The sequence below is a fragment of the Perissodus microlepis genome, chromosome 18 (assembly GCF_051167445.1).
Source record: "Perissodus microlepis isolate ML-2025 ecotype Zambia chromosome 18, ASM5116744v1, whole genome shotgun sequence".
Lineage (NCBI taxonomy): Eukaryota > Metazoa > Chordata > Actinopteri > Cichliformes > Cichlidae > Perissodus > Perissodus microlepis.
The window spans coordinates 12,688,727-12,710,693 of NC_140478.1; the positions used below are offsets into that span (position 1 = coordinate 12,688,727).

Genomic DNA, 21,967 nt, shown 5'->3' on the forward strand with positions numbered 1-21,967 from the left:
CGTGAAATGTTTTACGAAATAACTGGCCAGTAACCCATGTCGCTTATCGTATCGAGGCCTGGGTGCGGTTTACACATCTTTCCAGCCGCGCCTTTTCCTGTCACGGCGGAACGGCTGTGCGTAAGGACGGCGGGTCAGCTGACAGCTATCAGAGGACCAGGAGGAAGGAGCGGAATTAGCGGGCGTGTGAACTGGGAACCTACTGGATCCTGACATAAGCTATCCGAGGCCGAACGGGGAGGCAAAAGACTGGTGGCGTTCTTGAGAGAACTAGGGTATGGTCACTAAAGACGAAAGGACTGCAATTTTTTCGTTAATTAGAGTAACTGTAGTCCGGAAACCTTTACGGAAAGCCGGTGAAACGGTTTCATTCGTGAGCGATGCTAACGTAGCAACATTAGCCGCCGCGGCGCTAGCTAACGTCAATCCATTAGCAGTAACTAGACTGATAACGGAAAGGACTCGTTTTTTCCTTCAAATTAAAAGCAAGCAAGGCCCCCCTTGTTAACATCTCTTATTACGTTATATATTACCCAACATTGTTGAATAACCCGTGATGTATATTTGCATAGCTAACTCGTAAGTTGTCGATGATAGTTAATGGTTCTCTTTAAGGTCCCGTCAAATTGACTGGTTTTCTTTTGACCGGAAGTCCATTTAAAATTCTGCACTGCTCGACTCCGGTTCGCTGAATATCACCGCCAGCTAGCCCGCTATCGTGAGCTAAATTAGCTAGCTTATATCTCACTCGGTGTATTCTCCATCACTTCGATCTTAGTTGAAGGTCAAGCCTCTAACCACAGTCAAGCCACTTAATAATATTTAAGACCAAAAAAATGGTAGCTAACCGGCCGCACGGTGGCCGAGGGAAAAAATGAAAAATATGAAAAATGTATGAACGTTAGGAAATGGCCCGAGTGAGCAGACATCTTGACTTCGCCGATAAATGGGCGATTAAAGCCCTCGGCTTCTGTGCAAGGTTTATTCTGTCACGACTCGGCGGTGCTTTAACGAGAAGATATTTTCTCACTTGCGGGCTTATATCTGTGCGGTGGTTTTCCTCTGAATGCTGTTGTGTGTGTAAATTGTCTGGATTCTATCTTCGAGGAATGTCAGGCATGTCCTTCATCCTCTGTTTTCCAGAATCTTCATTCTTTAAGGAGGGCACATTTCTGCAAGAATTAAATACGAAACGAAAAAAATGTCTTTAGAATATTTTTGATGATATGTTTTAATTTTAGAATATAACCCGATTCGGACAACACATGTAAGACGACACTTTAGTTAGGCCATCAGATTTTTAGCTGGCTGTCTGGTGGCATCCGGCGTCAGATTGGTAGCTGCTAATCTCTCGTCAATAATCTTATTTACTTTAGAAGAAAACGGGGAACTGTCTGTGGTGAGAGTAGTTGCAGTGGTTTTTAGCCTGTACGGAGTAAATAATGTATGCATGTGTGCGTGTCTTACAGAAAAATGAGTCACCACAGTGGTGCAGCTGCAGGATGTATCCATCTGGCTTTAGTGTGTGTGTGTGTGTGAGAGAGAGAGAGAGTGAGAAGGACAGAAAAAGCGGATGTGAGGGACAAATGCCTCTCTGTACTATTGCTTACTCCCTCACTTTTTTTTTTGCTGCTTTCACTTCTCTACTTCTCTTCCTCCTTTTCCTTCCCACATATCCTGTCTTCATTTCTGTCTTTTCTCAGGAGGGCTTTGGTTTCACCATGGCAGGTTGGGATTGAAGAGCAGCCACGATGATTGGAGGACTGTTCATCTACAACCACAAGGGGGAGGTCCTCATCTCCCGAGTTTACCGAGATGACATAGGGTATGTTCAATTGAGAGAAACCTTGCTCTAATGTTCCCAGATTTTGAGACACTCCAGATCACTGAGAAGGTCCTGATGCAATGTGGGTGGAGAGCCTGCAGTTGATCCAGGATGAGAGAGGATTATGTCTCTTCTTGGCTAAGTTCACACGTGTCTTTCCTGTTGTTGACCAAATACAAACCTGCACCAGGATTAAATTTAGAGTAGTGTTACTGCCTCTGTGTAGTACAAATTTTTTTTTTTTTAAATAATCAAATGTATATATGGATACAAAAATATTTATTACAGATTTGGTTTATAAGTGACTAAATACAGAGAAGAATAATTGAGAGGGAAAAAAGTTATTCTTTTTCCATATTGTCTGAGGTAATCATTTGGTTCACTCAAGCTTATCCAACCACACCTTTTTTTTAAAAAGGTTAAGTGCAGCTGAGTGAAAAGCTTTTCCAAATTGATTCACTGTCGACTCTCCCTTGAAGACACAAGTTATTAATTCTTACCATATGGCAGAAAGGCAGAGAGAGGAAGCCTTCTTTTCCTCCCCATAAAGATTGCGTAATATCCTGTAGACATTCATTTACTAGTCAGTGATCACATATTTTAACTTTAAAGTCTTCAATCAAACAGAAGGTTACTCTCTGGGGTCCGGAAATGTCTTAAACCGAATGCATAATATCTGATGTATGCTGAACTGAAATGTTCGCTGCTTATAACAATACATAAGGTCAGTTAAATCTAGCACATGTTAGGAAAACAAAAGCCATGAAGAAATTCGTGCTGTAGATTGCTTAAAAATCCTTAATTAATCCTAACATGGAGTCCCAATTTGAAATGTATTTTGCAAATTTTGTGGAAAACTGTTATACAGACATAAAGTGTGACTCTAGGCATATCAGATCAGATCTGTTACTACTGCATATCTCATTTGTGAGTTCATGTTCTCCCTCCTCAAACTTACTCTCTGTAAAATCACAGAAAGTAAGTTTGATTCTCATATTAGGAGTGGAACATATATACCAGCTTTTTTTTTTAAAAAAAGAAGTTTTTTCTATGTGAAAGCCTTTACAAAGCAACTTTTATGTTATTGGAAGACCATAACTTATCCTAACACAGCAGTTTTAAGCCAGTTGTAAAGAGAAACCTTTGACAGTATACTCGCCACGTTGTAATAATGTCCATGAAGGTGTCAGGTTGCCTATGTGGTTTCAAATGTGCCATGTAAGGGCTCTGCTTGGTAGCCAGAAGATTTGGCCACATCTCCTCCTCCTTCTTCTCCATTTAAACACCCGAGATAATACATGTAAAATTACGTCAGGCAGCCACAGTTGCCTCATCTCATATTTGTAACACAGCAGGAGATGGTCTGCTTGAAATGTGTTTTCGCTGTATTACTCTGTTTGATTTCGGTAGCAATGCCTGGGTGATGCTCTTCATCCATCAGGCAGCATGCAGCACTTTGGTGGACAAATACACGCTCAGTTCTCACACCGGGCCACCTGGGATGACATATATTTTGTACTAAGAGCTGTTTAACGTCTGGTATGACTTGGCTGAGTGCTTGTAGTATCATATTTAGCTCTACAGAGTTACACTGAGAAAGAGTCACCAATGAAAATAGCTAAATTTGCCTATTAAATTCTGTGTATTCACATTCATTGACTGTTTTGAAGTCCAAGTAGGCTCTTTTCCAGGACTGGCAGATCAGGCCCTTGTAGATTTACACAGTGAAGGTTGACAAGCTGTAGAGGGATAAGTGTATGAACTGATACACTCGTAATCTCCTGTTTTGGGGTGAAGAGATACATTTTTGACCTTTTTTTAACATTTAATCTAATTATTGAAGGCATGGTGACACCACAAACACAGTTGGGGAGAAAATGGGTTGAATAGCAAGCAGTGTGCTGCATTGCAGAACTGTTCAGTATGACCTGTTGCCTCGAAAAGCTGAGCCACTCAGACACCACTTAATGGTCTGAGTTGGCTACATGCAGTGTCATGCAGGGATCTGTATATTCATTCTGTGCTGTTTTTAGCAGGATCAGTAAAGTAATAGTTTTCTTTATTTTTCATGGTTGCTCCTTCCTTGTCAGCTGTAGCACAAACACAGCTGCTTGTTGTGCTTTCTGAAACGCAGCGCTGCGTGTCCTACAGAATGGCAGTGAATAAGGAAAGGTATTGACTTCGTATTACGCTTACCGGGGGGAAAAAGGCCAGAGAAAATTCTAATGTCATGTTCTTGCTTGCACATTTCGTCCTTTATCTTTGATGTGTGAACTCATCAGCATCGGTTGCTATTGGTGATCCTCACTGTTGCAGAATGCAGGGTAAACCAGACATGGTGCTTTGCTCAGTATTGTTGTTTTGACAGCTACATTATGAACTGAGTTTTTAGTTGAAGCTGTCATGCAACTTGATTTTCTTGAAATAACAATTCGGCAATGCAGTGGCATAAATAATCTTTCACTTGCCATGCTGTTGTGTTGTAAAGCACTAGATTAAGGAGCAGTATGATACTGTTGATCTTTTCCCAACATATTCAGCTATAGTGATGGCATCATAATACCACCATGTTACTCACTCTGTCTACATGATGCACGAAAATGTCTCTTGTGCATTTTTGTCTCTCGTGTCCTTTTACTTCATTCGTGTCTCCTCTCTATCCTCTGTATCACCATTTTCCTCCATCTGTTCATCTTGGCCCCTGTAGGAATAGGTAAGAGATGCTCGAGCCTCTAAAGCATGACCTCTCCTTCTCATGGCCACCAATCAATGACCCCATTATCCCCTAAAGTGCATGCCCATTGACTCCACAGTCAGACTCCTGATACTTTCTCCAAGCATGAGTCACCCGTCATGCCATTACAGTGGTAAATAAACCACCATATACTGAAATATAACAGCAAATCAGTCATAGCCAAAGAACTTGGCCACTTCAGTGAATAGTCTTGCTCACAGTCAGTTCTGCTGATGCCTAAGCATGTAGTCTGAGCATGGTTAGATAGTCCTCTGATCCTTTGCCCTAATTATTGTTTTTTTCTTCCCTTCAGATAAATTGAACAAATGATTTTAAATATTCTAATGGCATTTTTGTAGATGTTAACAATGATTTTTGTGTATAAATTTTAATAGATGGAATGATTTAAATCTGAAGCTGATCTAATAAGGTGGAACGTCTAGTTAACTGTGATATAGCTGCTGTTCAGTACACTGTGATCTGGGTGAATTGACAGTTGGTGTAATTGGAATTCGCTACATTTGAATTGCAAAAGTAGTCCTCCCCATTTTATTTCCTCAAACAGTGGATGGGGCATTTATGTACTTCAAATGCATAAGAAAGCAGAAATAAGACTGCCAAACACAGGCCTAACTCCCTCTGTTTGTTCAGTGCAACTGTCATGCTAAAACACATTGTTCTCATGTGTTCCTGTTTGCCCCAGTAGTTATTACATTACACTGTGGTTATGGAAGTGAGTAGTGACTGGAGTTTCTGTACATGGTTGTTTTTGTCAAATAGTAGGCTATTGCTCTGAGCACACGTATTTGTGTTAACACGCAGATGATGATTAAACCTGCTACCCACTGCACTCATGCTGTCACAGCTTTGCTTATTAAACATGAAATAAGTCATGAGGCAAAGTTAACATTAGCCAACAAACTTTTTCTTTTTTTTAGCATCTACATCAATAAGCTCTACAATTGCAGACTTAGAATTTCTCCGACATGCCGCGTCAGTATGCCACAGTACATACTCGCATTTCTTATAACCCTTCCGCATTTAGAACGTTTTACAAACCCTTCATTCCTTAAGAGTTTTTTGTTTGGTTTTTTGTTGTTTAAGTGAAACATTTGCTTGTATATGCAGCAGCAACAAGACAAGATTGCGTTTAGTTATCATTCATTTATTTTTACATGGCCTGTATTTGACAGGCAGCTCTTAACCGCAGCGCTGGGCATCATTAGAGTTCAGCTTTTTATTTGGGGATATGCAAATATACTCAAATCGAACAACCTTCATGCTGTTGTACAGTAGAAAAGTAGAACATCAGTGTTTGAAAGGCTTATTTGCAATGTTGCCTGGTTAGGAGATACTTTCTTATCTACTTATTTTGGGGTTTGTAAAGGTGGGAGATCGTGGCTGGAAAAGGCCCTGAAGATGTTCCCGGGACAGTGGGATTTGCCAATTCTTGTCAGAACTTGCTGCGTCCCTCATACAGAGCCCTGTCATCTATAAATCCATGTTAATCATGGTTGAGTTTCGGCAATAAGCTACAGGATACTTAATGTAGAATGCAATTCGGATTATTTTGCTCTTTTTTTTTTTTTTTCCTTTGCCTAAATAAAAAGACATTAAAACAAAGATCAGATTGTGCAAGATTAGCTATGTGATTTAGTTAGGTTTTTTTTTTTTTTTTGTTCCTATAAAGTTGAGTTAATTATGACATTGTTGCGTTGATGTCTCAGTTGTCTCTTCATGGTAATTATCCCACTTTACACAAAACAACACCAACTTAACACGCCCCCTTTTTGTTGGTTGAATGTGTTTGTGGTAACTGGTACTCTATTCAATGAATATATATGTTCCTGAGGTATTAAGAAGTTGTTTGTTATGAGTCTGGGCTGAGCTTAACTTGTAGTTAAACTGCAGGAGTACTTTCACATGATGTCACACTGTTGTAAACAATTATCTCAACTTCCTCTCCTCTTTCTATCTTTCGTCCTTGCATCTTAGGCGTAATGCTGTGGATGCGTTCCGCGTGAACGTGATCCACGCCAGGCAGCAGGTTCGATCGCCGGTAACCAATATTGCCCGCACCAGCTTCTTCCACGTGAAGCGCTCCAACATCTGGTTGGCAGCCGTCACCAAGCAAAATGTCAACGCCGCCATGGTGTTTGAGTTCCTTTACAAAATGTGTGACGTCATGACCGCCTACTTCGGCAAGATCAGCGAGGAGAACATCAAGAACAACTTTGTGCTCATCTATGAGCTGCTGGATGGTAGGTGATGACAAGCGCTCGTGTGAGAGATCAGTTAAATTTTCTAAATATGTACATATTTTTTTCTATTATGGTAGAGTGTAAATAGTTTTATTTTTGGGAAAAGAGGTCACTGCTTTAGTCTGTTCACTATGTTTGTGTCCAGGTTAAAGTCAAGGCAGAGTCAACAGGTTGTGTTTGGCCCTACATGTCCTAGTTTTCCCTTCTTACCCAACAAACTATGTGTTTGTTCATACAGAGATCCTGGACTTTGGCTACCCCCAGAACTCAGAGACTGGGGCGCTGAAGACCTTCATAACCCAGCAGGGCATTAAGGGACAGGTCAGTATAAATGAATGCTCCCTCTCTGACAGAACAAGGGTACACTCTCCATTTCCCAGACTGTCGGTGTCACAATGTGAAACACTAGAAATGAAAAAGTGCATATCCACTTGTCATGTAGAAAAAATAAATAGAGGGTTAGCGGTTAATCAGTGTCACGATACTAAAATAAAATGTATAAAATTAAACTTGCTGACCACTGCTTTAAAATGTAAATAATCTTCTTCTTTTTGTTTGTTTTGTTTTTGTCTCATTGTTTTCCTTCAACTGCAACCTTTGGACACTTCAGCACCAGGTAACGGCATACTGAAAATTATTTTTATCCGTGTGTTGATCTATGTTGATAATCTGAGCTGATGATCCCCTTTTGACTTTTGTTAGTAGTGATACATTTTCCCTCCCTGTTTCTCAGACAAAAGAGGAGCAGTCTCAGATCACCAGCCAGGTGACGGGGCAGATTGGCTGGCGTCGCGAGGGCATCAAGTATCGCCGCAATGAGCTCTTCCTGGACGTACTGGAAAGCGTTAACCTGCTTATGTCACCACAAGGTGCGTTTATGGCGCCTTTAGAAAAAGTGACAATGAAAATAAAGTGTGCACTGTCTTTCTGTAAATTTCTCGTTCAAATCATGCAAATTCAAAATAATAAAGCAGATTTTTGTTTTTGTCTTCTTGTCTCGTATCAGACATTTTTCCCCAGCAGCAGTAGGTATTAACGTTTACAGTTGCAACTCATGATTGAGATGATTATGGGTGTCTCAGTTACAAATTTCCAAAACACGGGTCCTTATGTTTACAACGATTACTCAGAAAACATGTTTAGAGGTTTTACTGTTGTCTTGGAAATGCATGTATTTTATTTTGAAAGTGATAAACTCTAAACTTGTGATAACACTGCTACTTGTTTTCATACTTGAGACATACATTTCTAAGTAAGAGTTTAATATTGAGCAGCATTAGATCCCACAAATAAAACAGTTTGAGCTTCATGTGATATCTTTGTCTAACATAAGCATTCCCACACAGGGCAGGTCCTGAGTGCTCACGTGTCCGGCCGAGTCGTGATGAAGAGCTACCTGAGTGGAATGCCCGAGTGCAAATTTGGCATGAACGACAAGATCGTCATCGACAAGCAGGGCAAGGGAGGAGCTTCTGATGATGCAGGGAAGAGGTGAGTGATATGCATTTTATTTTTAAAACCACAACAGGAAATGTCATTGTCCAAGTTTTAAAAGCCCTAAGTTATGCTTGTCTGTGTTAATATTGTCTTGCTTGCAACGACACAGGGTTTACAATTTCTTTTTCATTTTTCTTTCCTTTGGATGCATCTCTTTCTTTCCCTCTCTTTCTTTTCTATGTGCTGTACCTCAGTGATTTAGGGGGAGGAAGGTACTGTACTGACAAGTGTCCTCACCCTCTGCCACCTCAACGCACACTCACACCAGCTCCCGTCTCATCTCAGCCCTTTAGCAAATTAAGAATTTGTACATCTCATGCACTGTTGCTCCCCACACAGTCCATACAAACAAAACACGTCTTTAACTTTTGAGTGTGCTGCCTGGTGGTTGCTTTCCCTCTTTTGGTAGAATTGTTTGTTTGTTTTTTGCACCCACACCTACCTGCTTGACATCTAATCCTTTACCCAAACACCTAACAGTGACTGTGATTTGTTTTAAGTGCAGAATAATGACATTAACCTCAACCAGGTGCACATGTCTTAGTACTAAGCAGTTGTGTCCCTTTGTGTAGTCATATGATAAACCTTAATTGAGGGAAAGTTGTAGTTTTAGCTTTTGGAGACTGGGACCTTTTTTGTTTTTCCTGTACTTTTTTTAGTAATAAACAGGTGGACTGTTCTTTGATCTCATGTGGTGTCTGATGTGTTTTCTTTCCTGGTAGTGGGAAGCAGTCCATAGCCATCGATGACTGCACCTTCCACCAGTGTGTGCGCCTCAGTAAGTTTGACTCTGAGCGTAGCATCAGCTTCATCCCCCCTGATGGAGAGTATGAGCTTATGAGGTCAGTAGATGAAAGAAGTCATGAGAAATTGTTTGGCTCTAATGACATTAAAAGCATCATTAATTGGCATGGATGAACACTGAAGACACTGACTAGGCTTGTTTCTGCTTTACTAATTTACACCGTTTCTTCTCATGCTATTTCTTGCAGATATCGCACTACAAAGGACATCATCCTGCCGTTCCGAGTTATTCCTCTAGTCAGGGAGGTGGGCCGCACCAAACTGGAGGTGAAAGTGGTCATCAAGTCCAACTTCAAACCATCACTCCTGGCTCAGAAGATTGAGGTCAGCTGTTTTTTCATGTTACTCTCAACGTGCAGCGTTTTACTCAGAAATGCAGAAGATCTTAAGAAAATACGTTTTAAATTCTAAGAACTTAAATCAGAGAAAATGTGCAGTTATGGGTCAAAAGTTTACCTGCTCTAATTATTTATTGTTTTATCGTCGCTCCTCAGGTGCGTATCCCAACACCCCTCAACACTAGCGGTGTGCAGGTGATTTGTATGAAAGGAAAAGCCAAGTACAAGGCCAGTGAGAACGCCATTGTCTGGAAGTGAGTATCAACTTTGCTGCACATAGGAAAAGCAAATTTGCTTTTATGTTCTCTGAAAAGTTGATGATTAACAACCTCATATCTTTTCTTTGCTTTTCCTTTTTTCCCTCTTTTTTTGGAGTGAAAATGCAATGCCTCACATCTTTCTCTGTGCTTGTTTAGGATCAAACGGATGGCTGGGATGAAGGAGTCTCAGATCAGTGCTGAGATTGAGCTTCTGCCGACCAACGATAAGAAGAAATGGGCCAGGCCTCCCATCTCTATGAACTTTGAGGTGAGCTTGCTCACTGGAGTGGCACATGAGCCTTACTTTTCTGAATGCTAGGTGGACCTTATTATAGAGCTGCTAGCCATAAAAATGGACTTTGGATTAAATCCTACTATCTTCCATGCAAATCACATCCTGCTTACTATTTCCACATAAATACACTTCCTGTTGCAAGAACCCGCGACCTACACCTTGCATGTTTTGGCACGTTTGTAACATTCCTCCTTTGTCCCTGCAGGTTCCTTTTGCGCCATCCGGCCTGAAGGTGCGCTACTTGAAGGTGTTTGAGTCCAAGCTCAACTACAGTGACCATGATGTCATCAAATGGGTGCGGTACATCGGCCGCTCAGGAATCTATGAAACCCGCTGCTAAAGTTGTACCTCCCCCCTGCCAGGCAGCAAACTCACCACTTCCCCTCCCATCTACCCTGTTAAGATTTTTTTTCCCCCCTCCTTTTCCTTCCTCTTCCTCCCTCAGCCCTTATCACTTCTCTCTCACCCCCTCCCACCTCTCCCTAACTAGGTGTTGAAGATTGAAATTTACATTGTCAAAGAAAAAAGTAAATATGTTATAATGCACAGATATATGCAAAATGTGAACCATTGTATCGTATATATCTTGTTGTGATGAGTAAACATGAACCAGCCGGTGTCTGAAAGAAAAAGACGAGTGATGCGGGAGTGTCCGGGGGAGCGAACTAGAGGCTTGAAGGGTCCCCCCCTCCTTCCCCCCCTGTTGTGTTTATTCAGTGTTATTGTTCCACTATCTACTCTACACTTAGAAGTCCCAAATCTTCGAGTTATCCCTGCTAAGATGATTAGTAGCTGTTGTGGTTTAAAATGAATCCTGATGTAGTTCCTGTATACAAATGTCTCTCAGTAGAATCTACCCTTTTGAATGAATTGACTGATATGTGATCCGTGTTTTCAGGAGTGCTCATTCGGATCTCAAAAGCAGGCAGAGCAGAAATGATGATGTGCAAGCCTTTTGTTTTTTTGATAGATTTCCCTGGTATTTTTCCACTACTTCTCCCTCACTTTTTTTCCCTGGCATTCAGTCAGTGAAGTTAAAACATAAGGGAACATTCCAGACAGTTTTTAAGCTTGACCATCATCATGATAAGCAAGTCGTGACCCAAATTCACACCCAAATTTAACTTTGGCACACTTGGTTTTCTTTGGGATTCAAAGACGAGGCCCTAGACGTGTTTGCAGTGAGGTGAGGTCTCCCCCTGGCGTTTGCTTTGCACCTGTCTGCTTCTTCATGTTTGTAGCCCTGGTGACCATTCTGTCCAATTAAATCTGACTCTGTAACCAAACCCACCTGTTTGTTTTCATTTGATTGATGTTATTTTAGGCTGTCTGAGAAAAGGAAACTGGTACAATAGAATTCATTGTTTGAAATAAGGATGGGCTTCTTTGTGGGAACAGCAGATTTTGTAACAGGAGCAGGTTTGGTTTTTTAATGCAGGTTATATAAAATGCCAAAGAATCTAGTTAACATGGAAAATACTGAAAGACAAATGATGGCTCATGATCCAGAAATGCTTTGGCCAACAATTTTAATACATTTTTCCTGCCTTGCTCTTTCTCTACATACAGGACATAAAACAAAATTGCCCCAAACAGCAAAATAACACGATTAAAAACACTTCCTGTTAAAACATTTACATGCCTCTTAGTAATAGTGGCTATTATTGGCTTGGCTTGCCACTCGAGCTTCCACCACCTTGTAAGTGGATTTGCTCTTAATGAGAAGTTCACTGATTTTATTTTTTTAATGGAAAAGATTCCAGAAGAAACAAAGCGAGGCTTCCCAAAACTAGCTCAGCACCAAAGACTAGGCTGGATTTCCTCAAGGAATAATGCAGGGTGAGTACTCACGTCCTGTTCAGCTGTTTCCCTCAAGTTCCAATTAAGATTTCACCCACAACAAGCCTAGAGCATATCAATCGACATCTGCCAACATTTATATTAGCGTCATCTTAACAGTATTGCGTTACATCTTCAGATATCCTGTGATGTTTCAGTCACAGTTACAGAGGAGGGGAGGAAAAAAACATGATTTATCCCCAAAGATACAGGACATAACACACACACAGAGGCTGGACTTAAATATTTGAGCAAGTCACATTGCTTCAGTGCAGGAACAATGGCTCTGTTTGTGCTCGTCTTCGGAAACAATCAGTTCAGGGAGGGAGGTAGCTACAGAAGTGTGGTGCACACAAGCCCAGGTCAGAAAGTGGAAGTCCTGTCTTAAGTTTTTATGATTTGCTGTGTTAGTGTGCTTCCCATTAGGAGGCTTTATTCAGCAAAGAAACCGGTTTTGTGCTTATGAATACTTATTTGTAAAGATGGGCAACCAGACTGTTGTGTATTTTACTTTTTCCATCGCTGCTCATGTTGATTATCTGCTCAAAATGAAGCAGCACAGGTGGAAAAAAAAAATCTACAAAAATAAGCATTTAAGTATCTACATCAACATCTAAACTGTTGCTGTTCCTCTGTTTACACCACTGAAAGGCGTCTAGTCCCAAACTAGTCTTTCAAAGACCGATTTCCCATCTGCAGACACGATTTAAAAGCAAATTTATTACTATATGCATTAAAGTCGTAGCTTACACCAGATCTGTCAACAGGTGGGAAATATTGACAGAACACGTTTCAAACATGCCAATTTAAGAGCTTTGACACACAAACATGCGCATACACTGACAAAAACAGGCCCAATTGCAGGCAGGCAGGCACACACACACACACACACATTGGAAAAACGCTGCTGTTTAGTAGAACAAATGTACTCTCAGATTCAGCTCACACAGGATCTGGAGTTTCCTGGTTATTTTAAAAATGAGAAATAAAAAAGAGCCAGGTCTTTGTTTTGTTAGTATGAGCAGAATATAAATTGCCCCGCTGCATGAGCAGGGCACGTAAAACTTCAATTAATTGACCTGCTCTGACAACCCGCAGCCCGAGATACCCAACAGTGTCTTCGTGATTCCTCGGCTGACCTTTCCGACACCGAATTTGGTGTCAAAGCCATGGCGGGGGGACCCACTCCTAATGCAATACAATGCTAACCTTAATAATACCGTGGTAGACGAGTGCACCGCGTGAAATATCTGTGACAGTGAGTGACTAAAAAACCAACAAAAAAAAAAAACCCAACGCAAACAAAGTGAAAGATAAATGAAACTTACCTGTAAAGAACTCAAGTGACTACAGCCATAATTTTAACTGATTCTTACACAGGAACAAAGAGGATAAAATTGGCCATTTAAAAAAAACAAAAAACAAAACCTGGCTGTTTTAATGACAGTGAAGTTCTAAAGGTCAAAGTAAAACCATAAAACAAAAAGACATTTAAAGCAGGAGCTCAATGAAATTCACGCTACTCGACAGTGCTACCAGTTTAGCAGAGCTGACTGCGACCTGACAGCGGAGAGCGCGAACGAAGTCTAGTTCTCGTCGTCTTCGTCGTCGTCGTCCTCGCTGATGAGGTATCCGCGGGCCCCGCTGTGATGGGGAGGTGAGGGGGGCGGGGAGGTCTTGGAGAAGAAGGGGAGACGGAAGGTGGGAGAGGGAGAGCGCTCCTCGCGGGTGGGGCTGCTGCTGGGGCTTTGTCTGGGACTGATGGCCTGCAACATGCGGCCACGTCCTTCCTTCAGCATGTGTTTCTGTGGAGGCGAGACAAAGGCGGGAACAGATGAGCTGATGATCAAATCAGCTGAATGCAGGAATAAAGTGCTGTGCCGTCTGATTTTAAGTCAGTGTGACTTTTCTACATACAGTGGTAACAAAAACACACAGTACACATGGTCCAGGTGGTGGTTTCTGCCATTGAAATATTTGCAAAGAGGAAACTTGTTTGTAACAGTGCATAATTTTACCATGTGGGTCTCTTGCTTTATAGCTCTTTTTGATTGAAGTTACATAATTTACTTTCAGCTAAAGTTGTGCAAGAAAGAAAGGAAGTCAACTCTCAAAGTAAAGCTCTTTTTATGAGTCTCATTTCCTGACGGCTTTTTTCATTGTTACAAGTTTATATCTCTGCTTTAAATCCCAGACACCATCAAAAAACACTAAGACTGCATTTCATTTCTATAGTACCATCATGTCACATATGGGAAGACGTGTGTTTTGGGACTCCGACCTGATATCAGAACTATGAGCTGAAAACTTAGATTTAAAAGTCCCAGGCAAGATCTTGGCCGAGACAAGTGAAAATAAGTTTGGATCTTTGCCTGCCTGTGAGTTCAAACAACTGAAGGACAAAATTAAATGTTCTGATTTGTAGATCACACATATTATGCACAATGGAATTAACCGACTGAGCTAATAACCTAAAATAAAGATAAAAGACATCTATGACTCAACCATCCCCTGGTAACCTCTAGTCGCTAAGGAAAAATGTGTAATCCCGACCAGTTGGCAACTGATGTTGGTGATGCATAAGATGAGCCCTATTGTTCATAATATTTCCAGAGTATTTACATTTATTTATTAAAATAGTGATATTTTGTGTCCCTGTATCAAAACAATACCACGTCACTGTGAGCAGCTGCACATTTTCCCCTCACATTGGTGGTTCCTACATTGTCAGTAACTGGTCTACAGTCCTGTGTGACTGAAGCCTACTATCACAAAGTCATGTTATTTTAGTCTTCACCATTTCTACCGTGTTTATGCTTTGTTCATTTACACCAACAATGCTCTCACCTCGCAGATGTGTGCATCACTGGCTATAAAGCCTTTCTTTCAAGTGAAAAAGTCTCCCAGACGTTTAACATTGCCAAAAAGCACATGTTTCCAATCAAATTCCTCATTAAATAGTGTTTAAAGACCAAACAAAACCAGCATCCTCACCAAGGCTCCCTCAGGGCCAAACATCTGCAGGAAGTTTCCAATAAACTCCCTGGACTTCTCTTCCCATTTCTGAATCAGGTCGATGCTCTTCTCCTCCACCTTCTGGACAAACTCCTTGCTCTTCTCCTCTACGTCACGCACCTTCTTCTTCACCTTGTCCACGCGCTCCTGGAGATGGTACTTCTTCTCCTGTTAAGGGTGCACGTGACAAAGGAGACAGGTTAACGAACACATCCGCTGTCTGTTTAACGTCCGGTTAGAGCAAAGCAAAGTTTCGTACATTGATGAAGCTGACGTTGAGCTCCTTGGCTGTGTACCCTCGCTGCAGGTTGCGCCTGACATATACATCATAGTCGCGGACTATGCGAGTGATGATGTCAGAGGTGGAGATGCCCTCTGTCCGCTGGGTGGGTGCAAACATACCTAAAGAAAGCAGAAAAAGCTGTAGCGATAAGAGTTTCTGGACTTATCCAATTTGATCCTTGTTGACTGCATACCACATTCCTAATCTCCATTATGCTGTTGCTCACCAGCTTCTTTAATGTGCTTGTAAACATCATCACTGCCCGCTGAGGAGTATGGGATGTCGTCGTGGGCCACGAAGTCAATCTGGAGAGGTCATTACAAGCAACACAGATAAACACAGAAGATTCAGATCTATAAGCTGTACAAAAATAAAACAAACAAAACAAAAAAACAATAGGGAAAAAGTTAGCACTATAAACATGTCTACAGTCTGACTCCAAGTTCTGAGTGAAGGGACAGAAAGTTTCTAGTCGTGGTTTTTAATTCTGTGTCATGTACTCACACGATGTTTTGCAAGAAACTCCGGCGTTAACGTCCAGGGGGCGTTTCGCACTACTTCATCCACATAGCGGCAATGTCTGATAGCATCATATCGCTCATCCTCGTTCATCACTGTGAAGCCCTTGTACTTGTGAGTCAGGTCATCGCTGCACACTGACAGGAAATATTTAAATAAGTGAAGATTTAAAGTTTCTTCACAAAAGAAAGAGGCTTTGAAAAACTGATTTAAACAGAAGGGAAAGCCATAGAGACAGAAAATACTCGAACACTTCAGCTGAGGGATTTACTGTGACTAAAGTTCAAGGAGCAACATGTAACAATCTCTGATTGCATTGCCATTAAAAACACCACCGCACTGTTTGTTCTTATTTTATTAGACAGTTGGGAACAGAATGTGACGTATGCTCACAGAGCATAAAAACGAAACGCTGAAAGAATATCCAGCTGTTGAACAACATCCAGCAGCTGAGAGCAGCAACACACACTTAAGCTTACCTCCAACAATGAGATGTGTATTTGGGAAGAGGCATTTAGCCTGCATGAGGGCTCTGGCGTGACCTGAGTGGAAAAGATCAAAGATGCCATCTGCATAGACCCTCACAGGTCTTTCAGCTGGATGAACAGATGAGATAAGATATTAGGAGGTGGACAGAGAGAATCAAATGGTTTCATTTTGACCACATGTGTGAATTTACTTAAGACTGTGGCACCAGAGAGGCAATCAAAGTGTGAGAGATTTAAGCATTCAGACTCACGTGGTGTTCCCCTCTTGGCCTCTTCCATGCTGACTCTTTTGTAAGCTTTACTATCAGCTGGCTCTAGCTCATCTGCAAAGGGTGCAGGGTGCCTGAGCCCCTGAAAGAGACATTGGAGGAGAATGAGATGATATAAAGGATGAATTGTGCATTTTTGTTTTTTATTTAAATTAATTTCCTCACAAATACTAGAAAAACTGTCGTCATATCTTTAAAATGATGTAATTGCTCTTTCCTGGACTCTTACAGCATAAACTGATGTGGACATCAAGGGTGAACGGATGACATTTCCTCAGCAAACATCAGCTGATATCTCACACTGCAGTATTATTGCTTGGGGCTCTTTGCATTGGTGTGCACTTTGTACAGCATTACGCACAAAGATTGCACAGCAAATATGGTGCTGTTAAAGCACAAAGACTCACCACAGTACACCTGGGGATTTTCCCAAACCGTTCACCCTCCTCGGCCTCCCCATTGGAGCCATCTCTTCTTCTCTTTCTTGACAGCAGCAGTGTGCTGGAGCTTTGGGCCTCCATCTGGGTCAAAGGTTAAGACAAGTGCAATTTAAACACCCCACACTTCACATTCAACTCTTTTCCATGTCCTAGGTTAATTAGTAACTAGAGCAGGGTGATATGACCAAAAATATTTATCACGATATACATTTGAAAATTTGCAATAACGACATAACTGACGATATAATTGACGCTAGACAAAATACTTTACAACTCCTCAACTTTATTAGTGCAAAAAAAAAAAAAAAACATCAATGTATTTTCACTTAAACAAGCAGCTTTTTTTAAGTGCATTAAAGTTATATAAAAAAATTAACAGTGCAGATGCAAATTCCTTGCTGACAGCTTAACCAAAAGGCATTTCCAGTGGAAATTGGCCGACATATCCTCAGCATAACCATCTATAATATCCACAAAACTTAAAAAGAGGTTATACACACACAATACGGTAATATTATGTTGAAGCACAGTACGTATCACTCCGCGAGGCGCCTGACTACGGTAGCCGTAATGCTCCGACAATCATCAAGCAGTGCGGCTTCGTAGCTTAGCAAAGTCGTACTGAAACATTTGACAGATTTTCGAGCGCCGTGTACCACATAAAATCGTTTCGAGGTCAGTAAACACAGCCAGAATTCATACATAAGGCACACGGGATTATAAAGGGTACTGTCGATTTTCAGAAAAATCAAAGGATTGATTTTAAGTGTGCTGTATTTTACAAAAAAAAAACACGGTAATAACGACGGCCCGCTAGCATGCGCTACCAAAAATAGTGCTTTGTTGTGTATCTGACGGATGAAAGCTAAACCAGTTCCACACCACTGAAGTTGCAGCATTTTTACAAACCAATTCTGGTTCATCCGTTTCATTTAACGATCCACTTTCGCCCTTCTCATTCTGCATCGCCGCCATGTGCGTATGTAAACAAAGGCACTGCGCATGCGCGTTTTACCCATATTCTATCGCGATATTTCATTTTCCTATCGTTGCCCAACATCACACCGGTATTACCGTGAACGGTATGATATAGCCCAGCCCTATTAGTAACACTTTATGTTGGGGGTAGGAACTGTATTACATAATTAAAGCACACAAGCACACTCAAGATATAATATACATCACGGACAGACTGTAAATTTATACAGCTGTCGTGTTATGACAGGTGATATATGCCGAGTCACCTTTGACCCAGAAACTGGGAGAACACAGTATGAACCACCATGACAGATTCTCACATCCATAGAGATACAGGTCAAGTGAAAATCAAGCAAACACCACCTGTTCCAACACACCATAGTTAATTCCTAAACATACAGAACATTAACCCCATTCAGCCTTTACATCTGATGCCTCGTGTGAGATCAAGTTAGCCTCGCATGTGGGAACATTAAACCCAGCCCCGTTTCTCCAGTGTCAGCAGGTCACCACAAGTAGGCGTATTTTTATACTCTATGCTGATAGACTTCAGCTGACTTTGTGATACACATAAGAGCCTGCTGGATGCCTTTCCACAACTTTATGGCACAGCCTGAGATATTTGGAGGAAGCTATAAAGGAATACTTCTTGCAAAGATGAATAATCCCCTCATGAGACTTCGGTCGGCTTCTCTTATCAAACCAACAAGCTCACATTATAAAAGTTATTAAACATTAGAAATGCTTACTTTCAAAAATGATTAACGAGTAATCCATAGCCAAAATGACAACCGAATACGTGTATGTTCATTAATCAACCATGCAGAAGAGAACAAATATGGGAAGGTCTTGTGTTTGTATCTTGTCTGCAGTGTATCTGTGCCCTTGTAAAAAAAGAGAGACTCTTTAGCATCACATGACATTTAGCTTCACGACTCATTCAAAACAAAGACGTTCCAACCACCCCGACAGTCAGAATATAGAAAAAAGTCAATTCTATAATCTAAGTGTGCTAGTGTTATGGGTGGAGGCTCTGCCTCATTCCACACATTCCATCAAACCACACATCATTAAAGTGGATATTCACTTTTTATGATTAACCATGGCACTTCCTTAAAGGAGACATACTCAGATATCCAGCTCCATATTATTATTCAACTAGAGTAGATGTGCATTGTTTATAGTTTAGGATAATCCCAATTTATCCTTTTACTTAACACTAGTTGTGTCTTAAACAAGTTTTTATCTGTTCTCCCTTTATGACCACTTTTATGTCAAATTCATCTAACAAATTCATGCAGACAACACCAATACTTAAAAAACCTGATGCTTTATTGCATATATTTATTTCACCCGTCATATTTCACACACTGTTCAAGTACATATCATGTTTTCGCTGTTTTGTTTTTATAGTTGTGTGTGCTTTTCTTTTTTTTTAAGTTTTAATAGTGATCTATTTTGCTGGGTCATGCAAAGCACTTCACAACTATGTTTTTGGAAAGTGATGTATGAATAAAGTTCAACATTGGTATCCAGATTTGAGAGCATTAACAACTGACCTAATTATCTGAAACTTTTACAATAAATTTAGAAGAAATGGAAAAGCAAAAGAAAAGGTTTCTTTTAACTTGCGATTAGGTCATAATAGCCCCCGGCTGGACATCTGCTGCTGTGTCAGTTATGAAACTGACTCAGTACAATGAGTGAAGGACATGGCAGCTCAACATTCCTGGTGGTGACAGCTACCTGATCCAACACTGGGCACTTGCACAAACGCCCCCTCCTGCCAGCAGCTGAACACTGGGACTGAGAAGTCCTACAAGGCTCCCACACAGTGACAGAGAAGATTTAGATGAAGAGCGCATGTCATCATCACTGAAACTGACTGCTATAATAAGAACGCAACAAAGAGGCCAGTGCCAAGCACTGTGTGAATAAGTGCTGTGCAAATGAGGTACACGATCAAACCTGTAAAATGATTAAATAACACAATGCTTCTCAGCAAATCCAAGAAAACAATATAATGTATTAAACTTGTAGTGATTACCTTAACCCTGTAAGTTTAGCCTTCTAGCCTTTTATTTATTTAAACTTTATTCAAATTGTATTTTATTGCTTTGTCCAGCACTTTGGTCAGTGGTTGCTCTTTTTGTACCTGCTTTATAAATACTTGGCTAGCCTAGTACAGAATCATCTTTATTTCTCTTTACGTTCTCAAAGCTAAAAGAGACTTTTCGATATCTTTCTTAAGCCAACTATCAGGCTAAAACCTGCATATCTTCCAGAAACACATCAAAAACTGAAATGAGACACTGACTGCGGCACTGTTCCACAAATGACTCAAATGATTAATCATTGATTACAGGAAGTTACCTGTTCAAATTCGGGTCGCATCTAAGAATAGTAACTGTGTGCACATCCAATGCTGTCTTCGCTCGTACAGTAAGGTTTAAAAACAGAAGTTACTCGGCCCTGGCCCGGCTCACTAAAGGTCCTCCGACCACACTTTGAAAACCACCGCATTTAACACAATGTTCCCAATGTCTAGTATCCCTGGGAAGTTATAATGCTGTTCAGTAAGGCTGCAAACACATGCAAAGTTGACACAGAGAGTGCAACAGGCATCTAACCTCAACTATTGACAGGAGAGACACCAACAGCTGACAGAGGGCTTGGCGATAATAGTTGGGAAGTACAGCAGTAAAAAAACTGGCTGTGCCGACTTTTTCGCCTCTCACTGAAATTCCCAACCTCACTAGGCTAAAAATCCCGGCTCGTAACATTAGCTAACGTCAGGTATCTGTTTGAAGTTTCTGCTTGCTTACCTTTCGCTGTTTTTTTTTCGGAATGCTGCCTTGCACGAGTGGGCGGCTTCCTACCCTCGCAGTGCCAGCAGGCTAGCTGGCTGAAAGCAAGAAAGCTAGCTAACGCTGCTAGCCACCCTCAGTTGCTAGTTACCAATCTACCTTTTAAAGTTGGCCGCCTATTTGCTAACTTTAGCCGTTAGCTCGCTAGTTCGCTAGCACAAGTGACAACGGTAAAGATGAACAATCCTGTGCGTCCAACGTCCCAGTATTTTCTGTGTCGCTGTCAAAATACCGCATCAACCAGAAGGACAGACAAATTCTCAGCAGTGACAGCCTGTACTACAAGGCTGACAGGTCAACAACACAGGAACTACAAAACTTGGACATCCTTAAAGGAACTGGTACAACAACGGGCGCTTCCGTGACTGTACTCGACTGCCACCTACTGGAATTCTTCTTCTACTTCTTCTTTTTCTGGTGTTTGCCAGCAGCTGGCATCGTTTTACGTTGCATCACTCCTATATCTGTAGTTTGTCATTGTCCTTTCGTTCTAAGTCGTCCTAATGAGAAGATCCCTTTCAATAAATAACATTCTCCTTCTCTCTGTTGTGTCCCACACATAAGCATAATGTGTAACCCTAAACTTTGCATATCTCTTATCAGCTCTCTTGCTTTGTAAAACTTCTTGCACAAGATTAAGACTTTGCACACTTTCTCTTTCCTGATTACAACAACCAGTAGGATGCTTTCCTGCAGTAAAAAATGTTCAGTGTAAATGACTGCGTCCTGTTCTCAGCCTACAAGCGATCTCTTGTTCTTTCCGATTAGAGTTCCTGCTTCTTATCTCTCCCACCTCCTTCTGTAACTTCAGCTATTTATCTACACATCTCTCCAATGACTTTGACAGTTTTATATGAATATCTGTCTTTTCTTTGCTATTCACAAATTAGCAGGCGAACATTTTATTCTTTGTTTTGCTTAAGTGTGATCTGCACTGTCATACTACCCTGGTTATATTCTTACACAATTTCCTATTTACCCTCTTATTCAAGTAAGTAAAGCACTGTCACAGTATAAAACCCTCCCAGTAAGATAGGTTACCATGATGAGTCACAAGGACCAGTACATTACACAACACAGACATCACTGGTATTATCTTTAGACCTCGCCTTTTCATTCTCTAACAATATAAATTTATTCTTACATCATGTTGATATGCTTAATTATCAAGACCGTTGCTGGCATGTGACTAATGTGGTAGTGACTGTCTGGATCTATGCAGGGCATACTGTAACTATGACAATCTAATCAGCTT

The 21,967-nt window shown here is 41.0% G+C and overlaps 2 protein-coding genes across 3 annotated transcripts; one reads left to right on the forward strand and one right to left on the reverse strand.

Annotated features, from left to right (window-relative positions):
* Positions 1 to 120: 120 nt before the first annotated feature.
* Positions 121 to 11,300, forward strand: LOC146367443 (AP-2 complex subunit mu-A-like). Its single transcript, XM_084913614.1, has 13 exons — positions 121 to 275; positions 1,704 to 1,825; positions 6,555 to 6,820; positions 7,059 to 7,141; positions 7,431 to 7,436; positions 7,554 to 7,689; positions 8,167 to 8,311; positions 8,512 to 8,529; positions 9,040 to 9,159; positions 9,310 to 9,445; positions 9,616 to 9,713; positions 9,876 to 9,987; positions 10,220 to 11,300. The coding sequence occupies exons 2-13, from the start codon at positions 1,752 to 1,754 to the stop codon at positions 10,352 to 10,354; spliced, it is 1,329 nt and encodes a 442-aa protein (XP_084769740.1). The 5' UTR covers positions 121 to 275; positions 1,704 to 1,751; the 3' UTR covers positions 10,355 to 11,300.
* Positions 11,301 to 11,526: 226 nt separating this feature from the next.
* Positions 11,527 to 21,053, reverse strand: pcyt1aa (phosphate cytidylyltransferase 1A, choline a). Of its 2 annotated transcripts, none has more exons than XM_084913612.1 (9): positions 20,671 to 21,053; positions 16,835 to 16,948; positions 16,410 to 16,509; positions 16,150 to 16,266; positions 15,656 to 15,807; positions 15,378 to 15,456; positions 15,128 to 15,270; positions 14,848 to 15,036; positions 11,527 to 13,658 (listed from the first exon to the last, which is right to left on the reverse strand). In XM_084913612.1, exons 2-9 carry the CDS (start codon positions 16,946 to 16,948, stop codon positions 13,440 to 13,442), a joined length of 1,113 nt encoding a protein of 370 aa, XP_084769738.1. In that variant the 5' UTR covers positions 20,671 to 21,053; the 3' UTR covers positions 11,527 to 13,439. The 2 variants fall into 2 exon arrangements, with proteins under 2 accessions (XP_084769738.1, XP_084769739.1); XM_084913613.1 differs by lacking the exon at positions 20,671 to 21,053 and adding an exon at positions 17,777 to 19,422.
* Positions 21,054 to 21,967: the final 914 nt, after the last annotated feature.

Bases quoted from the DNA above. Each gene is read 5' to 3' on its own strand.
- LOC146367443 (XM_084913614.1), top strand. From the start codon at position 1,752: ATGATTGGAGGACTGTTCATCTACAACCACAAGGGGGAGGTCCTCATC. The intron at 1,826-6,554 runs GTATGTTCAATT...CTTGCATCTTAG, and splicing joins GTTTACCGAGATGACATAGG to GCGTAATGCTGTGGATGCGT. The intron at 9,714-9,875 runs GTGAGTATCAAC...GTGCTTGTTTAG, and splicing joins GAGAACGCCATTGTCTGGAA to GATCAAACGGATGGCTGGGA.
- pcyt1aa (XM_084913613.1), bottom strand. From the start codon at position 17,842: ATGGCGGCGATGCAGAATGAGAAGGGCGAAAGTGGATCGTTAAATGAA. The intron at 16,267-16,409 runs GTGAGTCTGAAT...CTGTTCATCCAG, and splicing joins GGCCAAGAGGGGAACACCAC to CTGAAAGACCTGTGAGGGTC. The intron at 15,271-15,377 runs GTGAGCAACAGC...TGCTTTCTTTAG, and splicing joins CAAGCACATTAAAGAAGCTG to GTATGTTTGCACCCACCCAG.